This window comes from Phascolarctos cinereus, unplaced genomic scaffold (genome assembly GCF_003287225.1).
Source record: "Phascolarctos cinereus isolate Bilbo 61053 unplaced genomic scaffold, phaCin_HiC Scaffold_726;HRSCAF=1367, whole genome shotgun sequence".
In the NCBI taxonomy this organism is placed as follows: domain Eukaryota; kingdom Metazoa; phylum Chordata; class Mammalia; order Diprotodontia; family Phascolarctidae; genus Phascolarctos; species Phascolarctos cinereus.
In genome coordinates, this window is record NW_027556098.1 from 209,891,666 (window position 1) to 209,916,587 (window position 24,922).

The following is a 24,922-nucleotide window of genomic DNA, read 5'->3' on the forward strand; positions in this document are numbered from 1 at the left end:
GAGCTGGAAGAAATGGCAAAGTATTCCAGTATCTTTGCCAAGAAAACCCCAACTAGGATCACAAAAAGTCAAACGTGACTGAATAATAACAACAAAACTAAGCTCTATGTATCTTTGGGGAACAAATCAAAAATTAATTTTTCTGTCTGTTGAAAGTAGCTTAGATTATAAAAGTGACAATTTCTGTAATATTTACATGAAATGGCTGGTCTAGGAAAGTGGATTTATGGAAATCAAAGAAGATATCTCTTATTTACATTGTATATTTTTGGTATGTACACTATTCTTTGCATGTTATCTCCCTCATTAAAACTTGAGCTCCTTGAGAACAGACCCTGTTTTTGCCTTTCTTTGTATCCCAAGAGCTTAACACACTGCCTGGCACATAGTGAGTGTTTAATAAATACTTGTTGACTATGATTATCAATATATGAAAATCTGACTCTAGTTATCATTTGAATAACAACATAATAAGGGGGACAAAAACTTCGAGAAACAAGAAAATGCTGTACTTGGCATGAGTTACATCAAGAAAAATCTATACAAGAAGTATGGAAGTGAATTTGAAATTTATTGCGAAATGTCTTTAATTTGTGAAGTTATGTATGAATTATAGCATAGGGAGTTCATATGTTAGATTTCTCAAGGAGTATCTTTGGAAGAAGAAAGTGTTGTTTCACTTAATTAAAATCCAAGTGTGTGAGATCTGTACAGAGTATTTATACCAAGCTGAGTGAAGTTGGCAATTAAACATGTGGTTCAGAGGGAACAGAGAGAACTCTTCAAGAGCAATGGTACACTGTGAGATTTTACATGCTTTCTGAAAAATTTTTATACTGGTGAGTAAAATGCTTTCAGGGAGTAAATGAAAATTTGATAGATTTGTTGGATAACAATGTTCCATTGATTTTTTAAGAAGAAGGGATCTCTTTAGAACTTATAGAGTTCGGTGAGAAATAGTATATTAAGTAGCATATTCTGAGAATTTTTTATTTGCTTAGGAACATTCAGTTCAGTTTCAGAATATTCATTTAGGTGGGATATTTGAACTAAGGTTATTTTTTGGAAGGTATTTTGTTTCTCCACGATTTTTGTCATCTGCATGTCAATAGGTCAGCAACGCTGTCATGATTTTGGAAACTCTGGTGTCTTGCTCGAAAGTTGATCACTTCTTGTCTTCCTTAGTCCAACTTTCTCATACCTCTGAAAATAACCTTATGTGACAAGAAGGCTAAGAATTATATTTGCATTTGTTTACAATAATTCATTGGCTATCTAAACAAAACAGGGTAACAAAAAAAATAAACAAAACAGGGTAAATATTAATTACAAGGCAAAAAGTAATTTAAATGAACTAGATTTTCCCATTATATAAATTATTACCTTAAGAAGCTATATAAGGTTGTTGCTGTTAATAATAATATTGTTATTCCCTGATATGCAGTAGGTCTTTTAAAAAACTACTATCTTTTCATACCCAAAGAAACAGATACACTAATGATAGCATTTTAAAACAAGTCGTATTCTAATACTGTGAGCTTTAAGGGAGTTGTTGTGTTTTCTAAATATGTAGTTAATATCTGACTTACAAATAAACCATACATACAATAGACATATCTGCCATGCTTCCCTAATGACCTTTAGCTCAGAGGTTCTATCTAGAAAATGGGGTATTCTTAAAACTTCTTGCAAGGACCTGGAACTCAATTTAGTGTTATTAATACTGATACTCTTGTATCAGACTCAGCCCTGAAATGCAGCATCCAAGAGGACTTTGTGGGGACTCTCTCAAATCTCTGTCTTCACCTATGTAATACCTGGGGACATCAGTACATGATATATTTTACAAGGATGGTGAACATCTTCCTCTTAAAAGCACTCACAAGGAATCAAACCTGGAACACAATCAAGGACATAGAAAGATGCAGGAACTTAGGGTTTGCTAGTGGGTCAGGTGACTTTCTGCTCCTCCTATGGGCTTGAGCTCATCCCCTAAAGGGGTCTGCATAGACCTTATGACTCAAAGTACTACTCTTTCACAAAAGAGAAGGACTCAGCTTCCTTCCCTTCTTCACATTGTGTCTCTGACCTTTTTTGCTCCTCAGCCTGTCCTTCCTAGGGTTGCTGTTCCCTAGAAGTCGCTCCTACATTGGATTCTCTTCCTCTCTGGACCACTTCCTCATCTGCTGCTGGTCTATGTACCACTAGTGCTCTACCACTCTGCTCTCTTCACACAGGTGAATGAACACTCAATGCTCAGTTGTTCACTGTTGTGATCTTTCTTGTCACATTCACTGTCCTCAGTTTTGCTTTGCTATATTGGTATGAGCTGAGCCTTGAAAGATGCAGTCTGGAAAGGCATGGGAAAGAAATGCATTCCATGCATGGGAGATGGTGAGAATAAACAGAGCTTCTGAGATCAGGAAATAACTAGTAATCTAGTTTGAATGGAAGAGAGAGAGAGAGAGAGAGAGAGAGAGAGAGAGAGAGAGAGAGAGAGAGAGAGAGAGAGAGAGAGAGAGAGAGAGAGAGAGAATGAGAAAGACAGAGAAGGAGAGAGAGATAAGGGGGGGGCTGAATCTATGTTTTTGTTGGTATAGGGAATTCTTAGGGGAAGAAATTTTGTCTACTAATTTAGGCTGGAACTTCTCTTCAACTTGTTGCCTAAAGCACTTGGAAGTCCAGTGACTTTTCCAGGGTCACATGGTGAGTATGTGTCAGAGGCAGGATTTGAACCCATGTCTTCCTGTTTTTGAGGCTGATTCTCTAGCTTCTATATACATGTATTTATACATGTATACATGAGAGTAATGTGGAATGGGGTCAAAAGTCCACTGACTGTGGAATGCCTGAAATACTAGGCTAAAGGGTTTACATTTTACTTTGCAGTCACAGAAGACTTTTGAATCATGTGGTCAGACCTATGGATTGGGTAGATTATTTTGGCACCTGTGCGAAGAATGGATTGTAGAGAGGAGGGACTATAGGCACTAACTGTATTTTTGGCCCCTTTTTCCTCCCTGGCTGCTATTGAGCATGCAGTAAGCCTCTGGATGGAGAGGCCTCATGCCTTAATCTGCCCACTTGGTTGGCAGATGGCCCACAAATATGGGCTTCTATTCTTTTCCTCTCTTTTCCTGCTCTTAGGTGAAGGACTAGGTTGTTTCAGGAGAGGGCACCACCAGACGTTTGGGAGCTGGATTCCATGTCAGATTTTGTGGACAGTTCAGCCCAGTGAGAAATTCTGAATGACCTGATTGTACCAGAATAGAAGTAGATTGGGTCTTGCCAAGAGGAAATGACAGCAACTCATCCCTCAATTATGCCTCTTTCAGAAAAGTGCTTAGTAGGAAAAATATTATGTAGAAATGCCTTAAATTTGAGCCCACTCTTTCCAGTGAGTGAGGTAGTAGAAGGGAGAATATGGGTATGTGTCTGTGTGTGTGTATGGGGTGGGGGTAATATTTGTACTCCTGATCTTACCATATCTTAGTAAATACCCTTCATAAAAAAGCTAATTGATGTTAATGGTTAATCACCAGCAACTGATATTTGGGAGAATACACTGAAATTGGGGCTTGAGCCAATGACATTGAAGAATTATTCCGACCCCTCAGTGGTATCCTCAGAGCCCTGAGGGGAAGATGTGGTCAGCCACATACAAGCCCTCTGGGAACCTGACTGGTCAATGTAGGTGAGAGTTGGGATAAGCACCTCAGAGTATATGTGACCTTATAATAGATTTGGCAGATGTATGAAGGACAGATTGGAAATGGAGAAGTCAGATGCTGTAAGAACAATTACTGGACTTTTACAATAATTCAGGCAAGAGATGATGAGGGCCTGACCTATGGAGAAGGTGACATTATGCCCCAGACACTGACCCTCCAGCTTAGATTAGGAAGCTGCTCTGAGCTGGGTAATTCATTGACAAGCCACTTACTCTGTGTCCCTTTGCAAAATGTCTGAGCCTCAGCTCCTCATCTACAAAGTGCAAAAATAATATCTCTACTATCTACCTCACAAGGCAGAATTGTCACAATGTTGTTGTGACAATCAAATCGGATAATAAGGAAGGGGGAGAGAAGGGAACAGCACCTACCATATGTCAGGCACTATGCTAAGTGCTTTGCAAATATGATCTCATTCGATCCTCTCAACAACTGTGTGAGATAGGTACTTTTATTATCCCCATTTTATAATTGAGGAAACTGAGGCAGACAGAGGTGAGGTGACTTGCCTAGGACCACACAGCAAGAAAGCATGTGAAGCTAGATTTGTACTGTCTTCCTGATTCCACTACCAGCATCTATCCACCGTGCCACCTATATTTTAAAATGCTTATAAATGTTAAAGCATCACACAGATATTAGTCATTATGAATTGATGGGGCAGAGAAGAACATAGCTTTGATAATTCTTTTATAGATGGTCAGCTGCAAAGAATCAGAAAGATGGCCTTTTCCTTTCTCTTACTTTGTAAATTTTTTTTTATTATGAACTGGACAAACATTACCAAACAAGGATGTTTCCATATGCTGTTTTGTGTAGCTTGTTTTGTTAAGTCTATAAAAAATTTAGAATAATACCAACACTGCTTTGCTTGCCAGTGTCCCCATCTGACCTCCTTCCTGTTCTTTTTTATGTGCTTTTAAAAATTTCATTGATATTCTTTTCTTTCTTCCGTTACTGTCACTCCTCCTCCAAACTTTCTTACCACTGTAAAAGCCTTGCCTTGTAACAAATAAATACAGTCAGGTAAATAAATTTATACTTGACCATGTCTGAGAATGTATGTCTCATTCTGCATCTCTAGTCCAACACCTCTCTGCTAAGAGATGAAGATGTTTTATCATCACTCTTCAGGAATAGTGAGTGGTTATTGCATCGATCAGAGTTTTTTATTTTGCTAGGCAATGGGGTTAAGTGACTTGCCCAGGGTCACACAGCTAGTAAGTGTTATGTGTCTGAGGCCAGATTTGAACTCAGGTCCTCCTGAATCCAGGGCTGGTGTTCTATCCACTACGCCACCTAGCTGCCCCAATTGATCAGAGTTCTTAAATTTTTCAAATTTGATTTCCTTAAATTGTTGTAGTCATCGTATATTCTCCTAGTTCTGCTCATTTTATTTTGCATCAGTTCATACAAGTCCTCCTAGGTTCCTCTGAATCTGTTCCTTTCATCATTTTATGGTGTATTAATATTTTATTACATCCAGTTACCATAATTTGTTCAGCTATTCCTCAAAAGGTGGGCACTCAATTTGTCTCAAGTTTTTGCTACAATAAAAATGCACTATAAATATTTGTGTACATATGGGTCCTTTCTCTTTGTTTTTTATTTCTTTGGGATATATATCTATCATTAGTATCATTGGGTCAAAATATGCAATTTAGTGACTTTTGGGGTTTATTTTAAAATAATTTTCTAGAATGGTTGGACTGATTCATAGCTCTACTAACAGTGCATTGTGTGCTTGCCCTCACGAGTCCCTCCACCAACTGTCATTTTCCTTTTCCTTTTTCTCTGATGTTGAGAGAGAGAGAGAGAGAGAGACAGAGAAAGAGACAGAGAGACAGAGAGTGAGACAGAGAGAGAGTACATATTAGGATAGTTAGTTGACTGCTACCTGGACCAAGATATTTTTCTCCATTTCAGCAACACATTTCATCTCCCTTCCTTTGTCCACCTTGATCAATTAAAGAGGATAGTCAGAATAGTTTCCAGGATCTAGACTGAATAAAGAAAGGATCATAAATCACAAGGTCACACATTTAGTGCAGGAAGGTACCTTGGGGGACATCCAGTCAAAAACCACTCATTTTTACAGGTGAGTTGACTAAAGTCCAAAAAGATTAGATGACTTGCCTGAGGGTAACTGACAGACCTCACACCCATCAGTAAATTAGGGGTGTGTCTACTCCAAGCATGTGAAGACTTTCCCTGGCAGAAAGGGTAGATGAGAACAATTTGTTCCAATGGATGAAAGTAGACACTGTGGAACTCTTACAGCTGAGGTCAGACATCAAAGATGCCAAGATCATCCACTGCATCCCAGCCCATCACCAGTCATCTTGATTTTTGTCGGGCACTGGACTTTAAGGACTCAGGGAAAAAGAGTGAGGCTAACAACTTTGTGCAACTCTGCCTTACCTAAATCTAATTAATCCATGAGTCAAGACACCATCCCACGATGTCATTGATCCTCTTCAAAAATGAAGGACAAATAACAACAACAACAACATGCAGGTCGTAAATGGTAGGCTGGTATTTGGACCCAGGTCCTCTGATTTTAGATCCCACGTTCTTCCCACTATATGTACATATTTTGGGGGAGGGAACCTAGATGGATGAATTTATCTGTGGAAATTCCTTTTATGGATGCATATTGATAATATGTTTCTAACTTAATAGTCTTAGTCGTCTGGGGTAATAAGTGGCTAAGTGACTTGGCCAGGGTCAGGTGGTTGGAATATAGATAAGAAAGAAAGTAAATGGTAGGCCTTTTGGAAAGGGGAGTCCTGGTTTGTGTGGGTATTCCAGGGCATCTGGGGGCCATATGGAGAGAAGACAGAAATAGAAAAATGGGGGCTACCAGAATCAAAGTAGCAAACAGGGTTGGAGATGCAAGCTGCTTACTACAGTTGGAGGGAAGAGAAAGAAAGAGAGGCACATGGAACAGCATTACAAAAATTTCCCTGAAACCAGCAAGTATTGGAGCTCAACTGAGAGACATTACAGATCCTGATAATGCTACCATCTTTCCATTCACTTAGATTCACAACTTTGGAGTAATCCTAGCCTCTTTCCTTTCCTTTATCCTTAATATCCAATCAGTTGCTAAGTCTTTCAGATTTTGCCATCATGATATCTCTGTGCCTGTCCTCTTGTCTCATATTTCCAAAACCCCATTTAGACCACCATCGCTTCTTGTTTACACTCGTGCAATATCTTCTTTATTGCTCTCCCTACCTACAAATTCTTTTTTCTAATCCTCCCTCACCACAACTGCCTGCCAAAGGGAGATTCCTAAATCGTCTGGCCAGGTAACTCCAGTACTCAAGAAGTTTCAATAGCTTCTTCTTTCCCTTAGGACAAAATAAAAACTCTTCTGGTTTTTACAACCTAGCACTAGCCTACCTTTCCAGGCTTATTGTACAATACTCTCCTTCCTATATTTTATGTTCCTTCCAAATGGGTCTATATTCTATAATATAATGTAAGCTTCTTCAGGGCAGGTGCTGTCTCATTCTTTAATCTGTTCAGTCAGTGCCTAACATTATAATAAATGTTTGTTGATTGAGCTATTTCTAGCCTTTGTGTTTTGCCCTGGAATGCACTCTGCATCTCTATCTTGTTGAATCCCTAAGTTTCTTCACAGGTCAGCTTGTATCACCTTCTGCCCACAGGAAGTCTATCTTGATCATTTCAGCTACTAGTGCCCTCCTCAGAAAACATTTTGCATATAATTTGTATTTATTTTCTATGTACATTTTGTACCCCCCTCAATAGAATGTAAGCTTCTTGAGGGCAGGGCATGTTTCCATTTTTCCTTTTGGTCTTTGTATCCCCATCTCTTCAAATATAATGGGCACTAAAGAGTACTTATTGAATAAATTAAAAGTTTCTTTTGCTAACTCAAATCCGACAAGACATTAGTAGCTGCCAACTATATATCTAATCCTTAAGAATAGTCTATGGACAAAAAAAAAGAAAAAAGGGGAAAAAAAAGAAAACTAGGAGCAGCTAGATGGCACAATGGATAGAGCTCCAGCCTTGGAGTAAGGAGGACTTGAGTTCAAATCTGGCCTCAGACACTTGATACTTACTAGCTGTGTGACCCTGGACAAGTCACCTAACCCCAACTGCTTCACCAAAAAGCAAAAAATAAAAGTCTATGAATACATCAGGCACATGCATTATGCATAGATAAGAAGACTTTAATGGACAATTTTCTGGAGCAGACCACATTTTTTTTTTTATTGCCAAATAAATGACAGAAGCAGCGACAATATAAGATCATTCTGTATTTTTTGAAATCAACTAAAAGTATTTAGGCAAAAAAAAATGAGGCCCTAAAGATTCTCATCAGGCAAAGCATCTCCCATGTACACACTAAAATTATATAAGACTCTGACTGCTGCAACTTTGGAGCTAGTTTTATTCAATGATCTAATGAATACTGATATCAAGCAAAGTATAAAACAGGAAAACTTGTATGGAAGATATCCCTTACAAAATCCAAACAGAAGGGATCTCTTTTGATCACAAGGCTTGCCAAATACTTCTAGTCAGAGATAACATTATGAATAATTGTGCTATGCTCTGGAATAGTACAAAGTTTCCTCCCTCCCTCTGAGCTCCCAGTGAAATCTGCAGCAATAACAAAGAGATCAGTCTAACCATCTGGAAAAACAAAGATGGCGAAAACCACCTATCCAGATTATTATATGGAACTGGATAGGGAACACTTTCAAGTTAGGTGAACAACAGGTACCTCATGAGTAGCCACTGCTGATAGATAATGAGCTCAGCTCACATTTGAGGAGATTGTGATGGATAGCAGGAGGTACACAATGCTTTCAACGATCTCAAACTATTCCTTCTGCAAAAGCTCAGCTTTTTAGTACCAACATTCTTCCTGGTAATGTAATATAGCTGTGAATCTTAGAACACCATGATTTTGGAAGAATCAAAATTACAGTGAGCCCAAAAGGCAGTGAAATAATAATAGCTAATATTTATTTTTTATTTTTCAAAATTTTTAAATTAAATTTATTTTTTTTTAATTACCAAGCATTTCCCTTGTTACCTCTACTCCACTGAAAATAAAAGTAGGACTACTTGTAACAAATATATGTGGTTTTAGCAAAACAAATTCCCATATTAGTTATTTTAAAAATGTGATTCTCTTTCTGTATATCTAGTCCATTACTTCTCTTTCAAATGAGAAAAAATAGCCTTTATTATCAAATAAGATAATGTTTGTAAAAAGCACTTAGCACTGTGGCAGGCACATAGTAGTCATAGTAGTGCTGATTCTATCTCTTCTCTTTCTGGAGATGAATAATATCCTTCATCACTGGTCCTCTGAAATAATGATTAATTATCAATAGCTAACATTTATATAGCATTGCAAGGTTTGCAAAGCACTTTACCTGTTATATAATTTGATCCCCACAACAACTCTGTGAGGTACGTGCTATTATTATTTCCATTTTATAGCTGAGAAAATTAACTGGGCACAGTGGATAAAGCTCTGGCCTTGGAGTCAGGAGGACCCGAGTTCATATCCGGGCTTAGACACTTGACACTTACTAGCTGTGTGAACCTGGGCAAGTCACTTAACCCCAATTGCCTCACCAAAAAGCAAAAAAAACCCACCCCCAAAACCTAAATGGCTCATGACTAATAAATATCTTGCAGCAGGATTCAAACCCATGTCTTTTGATAGTAAGTCAGACATTCTATTCATTATACCACCTAGCTGGAAAGAACAAGTGATGGACAGAAATAGACTACTGTATATTACCAACAATCAGTTGTAAGTGAAAAGTGATATAAAAATATGCCAGCTCATATAAGACTGGAAAATTAAATGGGTCAATCACCATATCAAGAATTAGAGATAATGTATTAACAGTCTGAGTGGTATATTGGTACCCTGACATTTTGAATGAATAAGAGGAAGGCCATCAGCACATTAAACAAATTCTTTATGGAAGATTTGTGGAAAGACATGGACAAGAGTTGCATAGGATAGAAGTCACGGAAGGGCTGTGAAAAATTATCCACAGGAGTGATATCATGGATCAACTTCAGGAACATATCATGGTTCCCTCTTTATTACATTTCCTTGGGAAGTTAAGTCACCCACTATGGTCAAATACCTTCTATAGTATACTAGGAAAACCCTATTCCGTTTTTCAATAATAGAACCATAGAATGTTAGATCTGTAAGACTTTTTTAGTCCACCCCTCTCCTCTGATAGCACAGATGAAAAAAAGGGAAAATGACTTGTTTAAAACCTGTTCTTTTATTTGTCATTCTTATCTTAAACTTAACAAATACCAAAATAAAATAGGCATTTCCATAGATGTAGTAGGACAGAAGAAGATTGTATATCAAGCTGCAAATCTCTTTTATGTTGAGCTTGATTTTTTTTTAAAGTATGTAATACATTCAGTAACTTAAGATCTATTGCTAACAATGAGAATCTGTGCCAAAACTCAGTAACATTAACCAAATGGAAGGAAGGAGAGGAAAACTGTGTTCAAAGTATATGATTTTCAAAAAGAGAAACAAAGTTAAAATTTGAAATGATTTATTCTTTAACTACACTAGTAATAATTTGTTGGATATCGTCATAGCGAACAATAAAATAACCACAGAAGGGAGCCTATTTTTTGGGCGAATGGTAGGAGAAACTAAGTAATATAGTCATTTGTAGTTTGGAATACAGGTGGAGATTTGGATTAACTGGGATCATTCAAAGCTTACTTCTTACCCTTCTAGCTACTGAAGATGTTATATATGCATTCTTAGTTCTTATAAAGTATCATTTAAAAGACTTCATTTTCAAAGACCCAGTGGGACAATGACAAGTCAGTGCCTACAGTAATAAGAAAGAGATCAGTCATACCATCCCCACTAGAAAAACAAAGATGGCAGAAACCACACATTGCCCAGACAATAATATGCAGCTAGATGCACACCTGGTACATCATCATTACTGCTCCCCTTTAGGCTGTTAATAGAGAAACTTCAGTTGCTTGGTAGATACCATTTCTTCCATCTCCTCCAGGAAGCCTTCCTTGTTTTTCCCATTCCACAGTGGTCCTTCTTGTATCAGATCTCAGATCTCATAGAGTACTTGGTTTGAATTTCTCTTATATACCTGCTGTGTATTGGGTAGCATAGTTATTTGTGTCCATGCTATATCCTCTTACTACACTGTGAGCTTTTAAAGGGAAGAAACTGAGTCCTACTCAACTTTTTTTTCACTCTTTGTCTAGCATAGAGGTGTTTACATAATAGGCACTGTTCGTTGAAGTTGATGAAGAATTGATTAGTCCAGCACTTTATCCACTGTGCTACTGAGCTGCCCAGAGAGAAGGGACCAGATGAGAAAGATGCTACAGAGGAGGAATCAGTAAGACTTGGCAACTGATGAGAAATGGGAAGTGAGAGAGAATGAAAAGTAAAGAATTACTTACTTCATGATGGGGCAGCTAGGTGGCAGTGGATGGATTGCCAGACCTGGAATCAGGAAAGCTCTTCTTCCTGAGTTCAAATCTGGCCTCAGCCACTTACCAGTTGTGTGACCCTGGGCAAGTCACCTAACCTTGTGTGCCTCAATTTCCTCATCTGTATAATGAACTTTAGTATCTTTGCCAAGAAAACTCCAAATGAGGTCATGAAGAATTGGACATGACTGAAAAATGACTAAATAACAACAAACAAACAAACAAACTTCATGATTATGAATGTGGGTGACTAGAAAAACAGTGGTGCCCTCAGCAGAAGGAGCCAGTTTGGAGGAGGCATAAATTGTCAGAAGGTAGAGAGGAGAGGTGAGGATAAATCTAAGCAAGAGGGTTTTCAATGGAAAAAGAAGAGAGAGGGAAAAAATTGCCCATACATATAAGATACATAGATAGATAGATAGATAGATATAGATGTAGATACATGTGAATATACATACATACATATATACATACACACATATATACACATGTGTATGTGTGTACTTTTGTCTTTGTACCCTTAGTGCCTAACATAGTGTCTGGCATATCATAAGGACTTCAATAAATACTTGTTGACTAATTAAAATAGATTTACTAAAGTGAGGAAATCCAGGAACCAGAGGAGTGAGCTCTGGTAATAATAATAATAATGATAGCTAACATTTATATAGCACTTACTATATGCCCAGAACCGTGCTAAGTACTCTATAATCTTATCTGATCCTCACAACAACCCTGGGAAGTAGGTGCTATTATTATCCCCATTTTACAGATAAGGAAACTGAAGCAAACAGAGGTTAAGTAACTTGCCCACAGTCACATAGCCAAGAAGTATATGAGGCTGGATTTGCACTAGTAGAAAGCATTTGGGTGAAGATCAGTGGGGACAGAAACAGAAGTGATGTTGTCAGAATGTGTTCACATACGTATGCGCATGTGTGTGCAAGTACATATACAGAAAACACAGATAATAGCTACAACCTAGAAAGAATGAGAGACAGTTTCACACACACACACACACACACACACACACACACACACACACACACACACACACATACACACACACACACATGAAAGCACTAGGTGGGATGTTAGAGTATTGGACCTGGCATCAAATTGACTTGAGTCTGAATACTCCTTCATACATTCCTTCCCTGAGTGACCCCAGGCAAGTCACTTAACCGCTGTATGCCTCAGTTTCCTCACCTATAAAATGGGGGTAATAACAGCACCTATGTCCCAGGGTTATTGTGAGGATAAAATGACATATTTATAAAAGTCTTTGTAACCCTTATTCTATAAACGCTAGTTATTATTGTTGTTGTGGATTGAGAGAAACCTCAGATTCAGTTAGATCTGCACTGAAATCAAGTCCCTTTTGATACGCTGGCCATGTATTCCAAGGCAAGTCATTTAGCTTCTCAGGACAGCAGGCAGCTCTGATGTTCTCAGTTGCAGAACAATAGCTGATTTGCATTGGTGAAGAAAGTTTCCTCACTGGGAGTTCCCTATCCCAAGAAAACTGTCGTTTTAGAACATCAACAATAGAAATAATAATAGCAGTAGAAGTGCACAGGAGCCAACTCCAAAAAAAGGATATAGCAATGAAATACTAGACCTCAGATATCAATAGAAAAGCAAAAGGAACAATGGATAAAAAGGAAGATGATCCTAATACACAGGGGTAAATTTGAACTTGGCAGCCAGGTGGTGCCCTAGTGCATACAGTGCCTGGTCTGGAGTGAGGAAGACTCATCTTCCTGAGTTCAAATCTTTCCTCAGACACTCACTAGCTGTGTGACCCTGGGCAGGTCACTTCACCCTGTTTGCCTCAGTTTCCTCATCTGTATAATGAGCTGGACAAGGAAATAGCAAATTATTCCAGCACCTTTGCCAAGAAAACCCCAAATGGGGTCATGAAGAGTTGGACACAACCGAACAACAAATTTGACCTCACAGATATCATTAACACTTGGTTGGGTGAAACCTATGGAAACATATGGAAAATGACTCTGGAAGGATTTACTTTATTCCAAAAGAACAGAAGAGGTTAAAGGGTAGAGAGAATGGTAAGTAGATTTAACAATTATTTTGTGTGTACTTACATATATGCTTGGTGTCCCTGACAATAGAATGTAAGTTCCTTGAGGGGAGGGTCTGTTCCACTTTGGTCTTCCTCTCTTCAGTGTGTGTCATAGTGCCTAGCATAACATAGGATTAAATAGGTACTTGCTCACTAAATGAAATAGTTATTTCAATTAATCCAGGAACCAGAGGGGTAAGCCACAGCATAAATGATGATGATGATGATGATAATAATAATAGCTAATATTTATGTCATGCTTACTATATGCCAGGAACTGTGCCAAGCACTTTACAAATATTATCTCATTTGATCCTCACAACAACCCTGGGAGGTAGGTGTTATTATTATCCCCATTTTACAGATGAGGAAAGTGAGGCAAACAAAGATTTAAGTGACTTGCCCAGGGTCATACTGCTAGGAAGTATCTGAGGCTTGATTTGAAGACGTAGAAAGCCTCTGGTTAAAGATCAATGGGGACAGAAACAGAGGTGATAACACCAGAATATATTTGTAGACCAGCTCAATACGAATTAATTTGAGGCCAGGAAGTGTGGCATGGAAGCCAAAAAGACAATACAATTAACAGAAGCATGGATTTTTAGACTAAGGGAAATGATTCCCTGCTGCATTTTGCCTTAGACTAGATTTGGAGAATTGTGCTAAATTTGGAGATCATCTTTTAGTAAGGATTCTAACAAGCCAGAGAATAACCAGACTGGGGACGGCACTCAAAAACACATCTAAGGAGGGTCAGTTGAAAGAATGAGGTATATTTAGGTAGGAGAAGAAAATTCTTAGGAAGGAGGGAGGAAATGACAAATATTTGAAGGGCTATTACAGGAAAAAGGAATTTTACATATGTTCATAGGACTTAGAGCTAGAAAGGACGTTGGAAATCATTTAGCCAAAATCTTTTTTTGCCGATGAGAAAACTAAGACCCAGACACGTGACCTATGTGGCTCAAGATCACCAAAATATTGCATAAATTGTAGAACCAAGATTTGACTGTGGGGCCCTTTGACTTCAAATCCAGTGCTTTCTCCACTACTCCAAGCTGTTTTGCTTAGGCTTAGAAGGTGTTTCAGGAGCAGTGGGTAAAAGTCAAAGAAAGGGGGATTCCAGTTCCACATAAGCCAAGGTATGTTGGTGCCTGCTCTGATAGGCTTGGAGAGCCTGTTAAACTCTGTATTTACACCACAGAAATTCACAAATCACTATATGTCTGGGGTTTACTATTTTGACTTGATTTGATACTATTATGATTTGCTATTTTGTTCACTTAGAAAGTGTTAATAATGCAGATTAAACTTTAAATATCTGTGCATACATTTTATTTCCAGAGAGTGGTTATGAAATTATTTATTGGCACATTCCCTTGTATTGCTCTATAAACATTTCTCAACTCAATAGAAATTCAGTAGGAGAATCAGGGAATGAAGTTATCACTACACTGAAGACATGGAGCTGCAGAATATCTAAACTAAGGATGGGCTACCTTAAAAGGTACTGAGTTCTTACTGGAGATCTTCAAAAAAAGACCAGACAACCACTTTGGCAATATTGTAGAGGGGATTCTTGTTCAGTTATGAATTGGTCTAGATGACCTCTATGCTTTAGTCTAACTCTGAGATTCTGTGATTTTTTTTTGAGATTTTAGTCCAAAAAGAGTGATAATAGGGCAGCTAGGCAGTACAGTGGATTGAGTGCCAGGCCTGCAGTGAGGAAGACTAATCTTCTTGAGTTTAAGTCCAGCCTCAGACACTTATGTGCTGTGTGCTCATAAGTCACTGGGCAAGTTACTTAACTCTGTTTGCCTCAGTTTCCTCAGCTGTAAAATGAGCTGGAGAAAGAAATCGCAAATCACTCTTTTTCAAGAAAACCCCAAATGAGGCCATGAAGAGATGGACACAACTAGAATAACTGAACAACAAAGAGGTAATAATTCTCCCTAAAATATGACTTGTATCAAGCTGGACAGCTTTTTAATCATACATTTAGTTTTATTCATTTTTATTGCCATTGCTCTCTTCCTGATGACAAAAAGTGAAATGATGATAAAAAGGAATAAAACATTTTTATTGGAATGGAAAGAAAATTTAAAAATAACTTTCACAATAAGTTTTGCATTTTATTTTATGTATTTTTAGTCCATATCCAGATATTCTTTCCTTTCAAAGAGACCTTATGTTAAAGGTTATCCTTTGTTCAAAGGAAAATGATATCTTTTTAAATTAGCAATGAAATTAGAAGTTGTAGTGGAAAGGGTAGTGGATAAGAGGATCAAAAGTTGCTAGTAGTACATTGGTTAGTGCACTGGACCTGGAGTCAGAAAGATCTGAGTTCAAATCTGACAAATTTAGACATTTACTAGCTGTGTGATCCCAGGCAAACCACTTAACCTCTGTCTGCCTGTTTCTTCAGTTATAAAATAGGAACAATAGTTAGTACCTACCTACCTACTAGGGTTGTTGTAAGGATAAAACCTTAAAGTGCTTCATAAATTCTAATTATTTTATCTTGGGTCAGGGAATCTGGATTTAAATACTAGCTCACGCACTTACTACTTATATGACCTTGGGCAAGTTAATTACTCTCGCCAGTGGAGCTCATTTTCTTTATTTGTAAAATGAAGGAGTTAAATTCAATTTTCTCTAAGGTACCTTCCAGCTCTAAGGTAGCAGGCTCAGTAGTTTTGCTTCAGTGACTTTTTGACTGGTCTCCTTCCTGGTTCCTGCCTCATACCTCCTGCTAATGCCTTCCTCTCTTAGGTCACTTTGTATCTACTTTCTATGTATTTTGTTTATACATATTTATATGTGTGCTGTCTCCTTCACTAGAATGTAAGCTTCCCGAGGGCAGGGTCTTTTTTTTTAAGCTTTTTCATTCTTCTTTTTCTAGCCTTTTTTTTTAATTTTTAGGCAATTGGGGTTAAGTGACTTGCCCAGGGTCACACAGCTAGTAACTGTCAAGTGTTTGGTCTGAGGCCAGATTTGAACTCAGGTCCTCCTGACTTCAGGGCCAGTGCTCTATCCACTTCATCATCTAGCTGCCCCCCCCTTTTTAGCTTTTTCTTTGTATCCTGAGGGCTCAGCCCAGTTCCAGGCACATAAGTGCCTAATAAATACTTGTTACTGAACTGTTTGCAGAATTACACATGACTGAAATCCCTCTAACATCTGAGGGTAAAAGTATGTACAACCATCAAAATTATCCAGGGCAGGAAAATGGCAGAGGAGGGATAAGGAAAGTACTTAGCAGCAAAACAGCACTAACAGGCAGCATCTTCTGAGCCCCAAGAGCTGATCTGATTGGGTTTAATTTCATTCAAGAACCTGAAAATAAAATGGAAATGTCAACTGAAGCAAAGCCATCAATCATCCACTTAGGTAAGCAGCAGCCTTCAATCCAGGCCTCTATGTCTTCCCCATGTCCCCCACCAAAAAGGAGCATTTTTCAGTGAAAAGCAAATGAGGAGCCAAAGCAGTTTGGAAGCTTCCTCTCTCACACTTGAAGCCTTAGGCAGGGGATTTAGCAAACCATAGCCATCAAAATGCTATTAAGTTGATTTCCCCCCCAATCTCCCCTAGGTCTCTCACCTCACTCTTTCCCTCTGCCCTTCTCTAATTAACAATACTATTGAGACTAAGAAATGAATCAGGGAGAAGTTTTACCCAATTAGCTCTGTGACTCCAAATAGCTTATTGCCTTTAATATCATAGAATTTCACACTGTAAGGAACCTGAGAGATTATCTGGTCCAGTGCTCTCATTTTACAGTTGAAGAAATTGAGGCACAGAATGACCAAATGTTCAATTACGCAGCTAGCCAGAGCTGGGATTTCAATCTAAATCTTCTGATTCCAAACCCAGTGTTCTTATAAGATGACATTCTAAGACTGGCCTCTCCCCAGTCTGCATCCATATCTCTTCTCTCCTTTATCCAAGAAAACTCCAAAATACAGAGCTTTTAAACAAGTGACACTCTTTATCCTCTTGGGCCCTGCTAATGGTCCAAGAGGAACAAATATAGAACTTCAAAGCACTGTCAGTTACTTGATCCCACTTTCAGGCCCCCAAGATGGTTCTGGTGGGCCTCACTTTTGGCTATTTAGAATACTTCATGGAGAAGCAGGAGTCAGATCAATACAATAAATGTTGATTGAATTCTTACTACTTGCACACCATTGTACATGTATCTTCCATTTCTCTGATGTTGATCCTATCCATTAGCTCTTTTAATGGGATCATACAAGCCTGGATCACAACAGTCCTGTTCCTGCCGCTTTTTTCTCCTCTGGAAGGTCAGAGTTGATCTGCAACCTGTGCTGGGAGTAAGATCACTTGCCTGCAAAGATTCACTTCTCTGACATGCTCCTCCCTTCCCCATGAATTGTTTAAGACTTAGTAGCCATATTAAAAAAAAAAAAGGAAAATACTTTCTAAATGAGACACCTAACTGCAGAAAGAAGTCAGGTTCAGGGAACTTTAAGGATGGAGAAAGAATATTCAAATTCATTACATAAAAGCACTAGAAATTCATAGGGAGAGAAATCACATCTGACTGTGGTTTGGGGATGAAAAGGAATGATTACAGAGTAAGTCACTCATGAAGGAAGAAGAAAGAAATCATAGAAATATAGAGGATTGGGGCGGGGGAATCCTCCTTCCGCCTTTCTCTCTCTCCTTCCCTTTTCCCCCTACCCAATCCCCTTCTCTCCAGGCCAGTGAGTATATTATCCTACTTTGAGCTAAGCTTCCCCTAATGGGTTTACCTGGTAAATACGGTTTCCGTTTTACTTCGTAAATGAATTTCCACAAGCTACACGGAACAGTTGCACAAAGAACTTTATCTGCTACTTTGGGGGAAATTTAATTCAATGAATATTTCTTGAGTTCTCCGGAGGTACAGGACACTATCACGTAGTACTCTAATCTGGCAAGTGAATAACCTCCTATCACCCTCCTCCCCCTCCAAAAGCAAAACAAAACAGAAAATAGCCCTACCTCTCCTTGTTCATCTTCATTTCCAAGGGAACTAACTTCTGGGTTCGGATTTCCTTGTAAAACACAAACACTTCCTCTTAAGGTCCCAGCCGTGCCCCTGCTGGGATTCGTGCAACAAATACTGCTGAATAACCGGTGGGGGAAGATGGAGAGGGGAGGAGGGGGCTGCGAAAGGCGAGGAGAGGAGGGAAGACGATAAGAACAATACTCTTCTTTCTTTCCTCTTCCCCTAATTCCATTCCGAGCAGAAAGTCCACCCCAATCCCCCTGGTTTTTGTCTCAGTGGTTACTGACTCCCTCCCATGGAGCGACAGCCTGCCATAGTCTCTGGCTTGTTGACTTGAGCTCTTCATCCCTCTCCTCCCTTGCTCCCTCCCTCCAGTCCCTGCCCCTCACTCAGGGGCGTGTCTTTCCTCCCCCACAGCTCCCAAACATCCAAGCATCAGTCCCCTTACTGCTTTCACTGTGGTCCACTCACCGATTTCGGCAACAGCAGAAACAGAAGCAAGGAGGGCAGAGGCAGCAGCAGCAGCAACTAGCTAGCTCCGCACTTCCCCCCGCCCCCTTTTTTCTTTTTTGATTAGGAGCAAACAGCAGCTGCGGCAGCAGCACGGCTCAGGCACCTGTGAGCCTGGTGCCCAGAGCGCGGTAGAAGAAGGGCTAGCTGGACACCCACCCTCTGAACTGGAGGAAGGCGACGAAACCTGCCTGCTGGGATTCCTCTGCTCCACATGACCCACAAGCTGGCAAAGGAGGGTCCTGTAGGAGTTCGTGGTGCTTGATTGGGGTAGAACATGTGGAGGTAAAGAGAGTTCACTGGCAGTAGGTAAAAATTTGTGCCCAAGTGTCCCAGAGGTGTCTGCAGTCACAGCTGGGACCATGTCAGCTCCTTGCCTGGACTTCGGGGAGGTGGAAAGTTTCCTGGACAGGCACCCAGAGCTTTTCGAAGACTATTTGATGAGAAAGGGGAGGCAGGAGCTGGTGCAGAAGTGGCTGAAGAAGCATGGCCAAAATCAGAGGGTCTCAGCCACAGGCCCCTTTGCTTCTGAGGCCAGGACCCTCGAAGCAGTGCTGCTGTTGCTGCTAGTGGTGGTACTTGCGGTGTCTCTGTCCAGCAGGGGTCTGTGAACAGTCAGCCCAGTCCAGGTGTGGGAGATTGTAGCAACGTTCCCATGAGTCCCAACTGGGCCGGTAGTAGCCGTGGAGGTGATGGGGGCCTACAGCGGAGGGCTTCCCAGAAAGAGCTGAGAAAGAGCTTTGCCAGGTCCAAAGCCATCCATGTGAATAGGACCTATGATGAGCAAGTGACATCCAGGGCCCAAGAGCCACTGAGCAGTGTGAGGCGCAGGGCCCTGCTCCGAAAAGCCAGCTCCCTGCCTCCAACTACTGCCCACATTCTCAGCGCCCTCCTGGAGTCTCGAGTCAACTTACCCCAATATCCTCCAACAGCTATTGACTACAAGTGCCACCTTAAGCAGAACAATGAACGCCAGTTCTTCTTGGAGCTGGTCAAGGAGATTTCCAATGACCTGGACCTCACCAGTCTCAGCTACAAGATCCTCATCTTCGTCTGCCTCATGGTGGATGCTGACCGATGCTCCCTGTTCTTGGTGGAGGGGACAGCCTCAGGCAAGAAGAGCCTGGTCTCTAAGTTCTTTGATGTGCATGCTGGGACCCCATTCCTTCCCTGCAGCAGCACTGAGAACTCTAATGAGGTGCAGGTGCCTTGGGGAAAAGGCATCATTGGCTATGTTGGGGAACATGGGGAGACAGTCAACATTCCTGATGCTTACAAGGTAGGACCATTTCAATGCCCTAGCTAGATCCCCCCCACCCTGGAAGCTGCTGGAGACGTTCCAATTGGATGCCCTTCAGTGCTCTCAACACAGATAAAGCTATGTCCCATCTGAAACTTGTTATGTGCAGTCCTTCATGTGCTTCCATAAATCAGAATTTATCTACTACAACTCTAACATTACTGAGTACTTCCCAACATTTAGTGGTTTACTGGGAACCCAAAGACTCTGAGGGCTATGTAGATCTCTGTTTAAAAAAAAATACCAATATGTATTCAAGATTAACAAGGAATATGAGTTTTCAGAATATATCTGAATAATAATAAAACATTCAGTCCTAATTTATATTTAATTTTTAGATCCAACAGTCTAATGTCTATGCAAAGAAAAAAACCGCTTTTGACCCCTTAGTCCACTAATTGCAATGCACTTTTTAGTTCCCTAGCTCAGTGTCTGGCAAAGTGCCCAAATTAGACTCCATCCCTGTGAGGAGGAGTCAATAACTTAGGTGAATTTTCATTTTCCAAGGGCTTATTTACCTCTTTTGTTTATATTGACACTCTCTTGTCCTTTTTGTTCAAGTATGTAATTCTCAGTTTTTGCAGTATAAAGTTGGCAACATTTTTGTTTGTCGTCTTCTGAGAGCTTGATGATAAAGATGCTAATAATCACTTCACTGACATGCTTGCAAAATGCTGCACTGATAGAAAAGGGAGAGAAACAGGACACTGAAACCAGACAAAGAATCAGCAAATTTTAAATTGGCAAATCACCCTTAAGTTGTAGTCTTAGAGGGCTGCCCTGGGACACCAAGAAGTTAAGACACTGGCCTATAGTCATGTTCATCCTGATCCTCAGGCTAGCCCCGCTCTAGCTCCCTGCCCCACACTTCCTCTCTGTGTCTCTTAATACCTATTTTAATTGTGCTTCTAACTTAGAAGATTATATGAGGTTGACTTTTTTTAAAAAAAAATTGTAAAGCACTATATAAATGTGAATTATTCTTGACTGTTGAGTTTTGACCAGGCGGGCTGGTGCTTGGTTATCATTAGGCTCAGACAAAAGAAAAAGTTCTTAATAATTAACTTCTTAAAGTGTGTATTTAACTTATTTTTAACTTCTAATTAACAAGGTGATTAACCTCTTAGTGAGTATGTTTTATATTTGTGAGAAGGCTTAGTTAAAGTGATAACTAGATTTAATGGTAAACGCTTGGGAAAAAGATGACTTTCAAATGCTTGTAGAGTTGGGAAAGGGAAAACAATATTCTTTGTACTGTGAAGTCACTTTTGTTGTTCAGTCATGTCTGACTCTTGGTGACGCCATTTGGGGTTTTCTTGGCAAAGATACTGGAGTGGTTTGCTATTTCCTTCTCCAGCTCATTTTACAGATGAGGAAGTTGAGACAAACTGGGTGAAGTGACTTGCCCAGGGTCACATAGCTGGGAAGTGTCTGAGGCCAGATTTGAACTCAGGAAGATGAGTCTTCCTGACTCCAGGCCCAGCACTCTATCTAACATGCCATCTAGCTACCCACATGGTCACTAGCTACTTTCATTTTTTCAGACTTGATTTAAGCTTTGGTACCCAGGTGCCAAGGCTTTGAAAGCCAATCACTAACAATTCAGTCAGTGTTCACTGACTGAAAATGTTAATGTTGTATATAATCTTCCATAGTATTTTTAGGATTCACAAGAAATGCAAATATACTTCTTTGGTCATGAAAGTTTTGTAGTCATTCTGTGAACTAGCCTTCCAGCTGTCCTATTCAGCTGCATATAGGTCTAGTACTCATTTAACCAGAATGGATTTTCAGAGTGGGAAAGAAATGGAAAAAAAAATTATTTTTTTAACCTCATCTGAAAAATTCCAACACAGAACAGTCTAATCTCCAGTATTGGTTTTCTGTGTCCTTACTTGACAGATCTATTATGTCACAGAATGCCCACCCAAAACATCAGCTTTACTAACGATTTATCAGTAACAAACTCAGCTTGACAGCCAATGGCATAGGGGAGAAAGCAGGCCAGTGGTGGAATAAGGAAGGCATGGGTTAATAGGTAGGCATAGGCAGTATGATAGGTGGGCCTAGGTATACTGGCGTACCTGCCCCATGACCTATGCAGGTGTAGGTCTGATCCTGATGCAGACACATAATATCTGAACTCAGGTCCTCCTGACTCCAGGGCTGGTGCTCTATCTATTGCACCACCTAGCTGCCCCTCAGACACACAATATCTGCATGACTGTGGGCAAGTCACTTAATGTTTCAGAGCTCCCCTGGCAATTCCCTAAGACCATTGTTGTTGTTTGTCCTTCATTCTTGAAGAGTACCATGACATCAGGGAGGTGATGCCATGACATGCAAGTGAGTTGGATTTAAGTGAGGGAGGACTGTGTGAAGTCACCAGCCTAACTTTCTCCTCCAGAGCCATCTGGGTCCATTGGTAAGATATAGATCAGGAGGAATGGAGATGGCCCAGGATCCAGTGGGAGACCCTAAGACCATAAATTACAGATGACTTGCCAGCCTGCCTTAGTGTAGAGAATTTCCATACCAGGAGTTCCCTACATTAAGCATAACTGAGGTCCATAAACAAAAGCATAAAATAAAGGTGAGCATATTGTTCTTCATTTTCTTCTCTGAGGAAAAACCAAATGGTTTCACATCAAGCTGCGATTTGCTGGAAGATGTTATTTTGATTCAACAAGTGTGTATTCTACTAAAATACTAAATATAACTCCAGAGCTCGTATCATACAAAACTTTACAAAATCTTGGGTGTGTCCATGAGTAGACAGTCAAAAAGTTCTCTTTATTTTTCTATTGCTAGCATTTTTCCTAAGTCCTCCTGTGTGCTTGGTTTGCTTTTTAATAATCACAAAAATTGCATCCAGCTGTGTGTGTCAAATAGTTGATGTTTTTGTTGAGTCGCTTCAGTTGTGTATGAACATTCATTTTCTTAGCAAAAATACTGAAATGGTTTGCTATTTGCTTCTCCAGCTCATTTGACAGATGAGGAAACTGAGGGAAACAGGGTTAAGGGACTTGCCCAGGATCACACAGCTAGTAAGTGACTGGGGTCAGATTTGAACTCACAAAGATAATCTTCCCAACTCTAGGCCCAGTACTCTATCCACTGTACCACCTCAATGTCCAACAATCAGTTGTCCAACAGTTGATGTCAAACATAAAACCCAGCAGTGTATCTTCCTTATATCTTTCTTTGCTTTTTTTAATTCCTTACTGATGGAACTTCTCCTATTTTTGTACTCCTTGTTTCTTACTAGGCTCCTTCATCTTCTACCATTCAATATATACCACTCATATTGTGTTCTTTCCTCTTCGTTTTCCTAGGCTCCTCATCAATTCTTTGTCTAAGGATGGAGAAGAAACTAAAAGAGTATCAGAGGCAGAGATAACACAGCTTCAGGGTTTTAGTGGTTTTCAGCTCATCTCTTTTTAATTCTGCAGTCAGTATTTGCCTCAGTGCTGGTTTTTGGTTTTTAAATTCTGAAAGTGTGGTTGGAAGGAGAGGAATTTGTTTCTAAGAGCAGTAATACCTGTTGAACTAGGGGTCTGTTTGGTGGTGGTGGTATAGTGGAGGCAAAGGAACTCAAACGTAGCAGATGAGAAGTCCAATGTTACCTTTGTTTCTAGCCTAGGAAAGCATAGTTTTCTCCTTGCTTTGGCTGTTTTTTGCTACCTGTTCCAGTTTTCTAATTTCCCTTTCTGATTCGTCCCTGCCACTCTCCTTTCTCTCATTGTTTATAGTACAGTTTTGAACATAGCTATCTCAATTTCTGTTCATTTTATTTGTCCTTATTGCTCATGGGTTCTTCTCTTTTCTTATTTGCCCTCTTGGCTTCTCTTCTTAATTTTTTAAAAGTTGTCTCTGCTCTCCCTTGTAAGCCTGTCTTGTTTTTTTTATGCTTCTTTTTATCTCTCTGACTTTCCTTACATCCCCTAAGTTTTTATGTTGTCCTACTAGCTGCTTCTTTTTTAAACTTCATTGGGCAACTTACTTTTGTTTTTTCTCCTTTGTAAATAGATTGCAACAAGCCTGGAACTTACCCAAGTCATCCTCTGTCCCTTTGCCAACATGGCCTCACTAAAATCCTAAAATTATTGTGGATTCAAGTCACACTCTTCCTCTCCACTCCCTGTCTATGGCACCTGAAATATAACCTCTACAACTTGGCCTTGCCTCTGTTGTATTAAGGATTCCAATTCTTCATCTAATATTCACCATGTATGTATGTGTGTGTGTGTGTGTGTGTGTGTGTGTGTGTGTGTGTGTGTGAGACATAGAGAGAGACACACAAAGACGCAGAAACACAGAGACAGAAAAACAGGAAGAGAGAAAGACACTGAGAGAAACAGAGAGACAGCAAGAGAGAACATTTGGGAATACTTCATTCCTGGTATTGATGATTCCCCACCCCCCTTAGGATTCTAATATTTTCCTTATCTCTTTTCCAATATAATGATGACTAAGAAGTCAGGAAGACCTGAATTAAAATTCCCTTAGATACTACTAGCTATGTGACACTGAGTATGACACTTAACCTCTCTGGGCCTCAGTTTCCTTATCTGTAAAATGGTACCCTCTAAAATCCCTTCCAACTCTGAATCTATGATACTATAATCTCCTTTATAGTACTCATTCCTCTTTCTGAAATAATCCTCTAAATGTATCATCAGTTGTTTTGTTTGTACCATGATTAATATTGTGCATAATTTGAGGTTTCTGTCTGAGCTTTCTGTGTGAAAGCAGAACCACTTGCT

The 24,922-nt window shown here is 39.7% G+C and overlaps 1 protein-coding gene and 1 long non-coding RNA gene across 2 annotated transcripts in view; one reads left to right on the forward strand and one right to left on the reverse strand.

Annotated features, from left to right (window-relative positions):
* Positions 1-960: 960 nt before the first annotated feature.
* LOC144454547 (uncharacterized) lies at positions 961-18,674 on the reverse strand. The gene is made up of 4 exons (XR_013483037.1): positions 18,340-18,674; positions 16,610-16,668; positions 13,355-13,450; positions 961-1,214 (listed from the first exon to the last, which is right to left on the reverse strand). It is a non-coding gene; the product is annotated as an uncharacterized LOC144454547 (long non-coding RNA).
* The window catches only part of PDE11A (phosphodiesterase 11A), a 473,077-nt gene continuing 466,813 nt past the window's right edge, over positions 18,659-24,922 (forward strand). The window contains 2 exon segments of the mRNA XM_020991048.2: positions 18,659-19,402; positions 19,405-20,135. Of these exon segments, the coding sequence (XP_020846707.2) occupies positions 19,219-19,402; positions 19,405-20,135 (915 nt within the window). The 5' untranslated portion in view covers positions 18,659-19,218.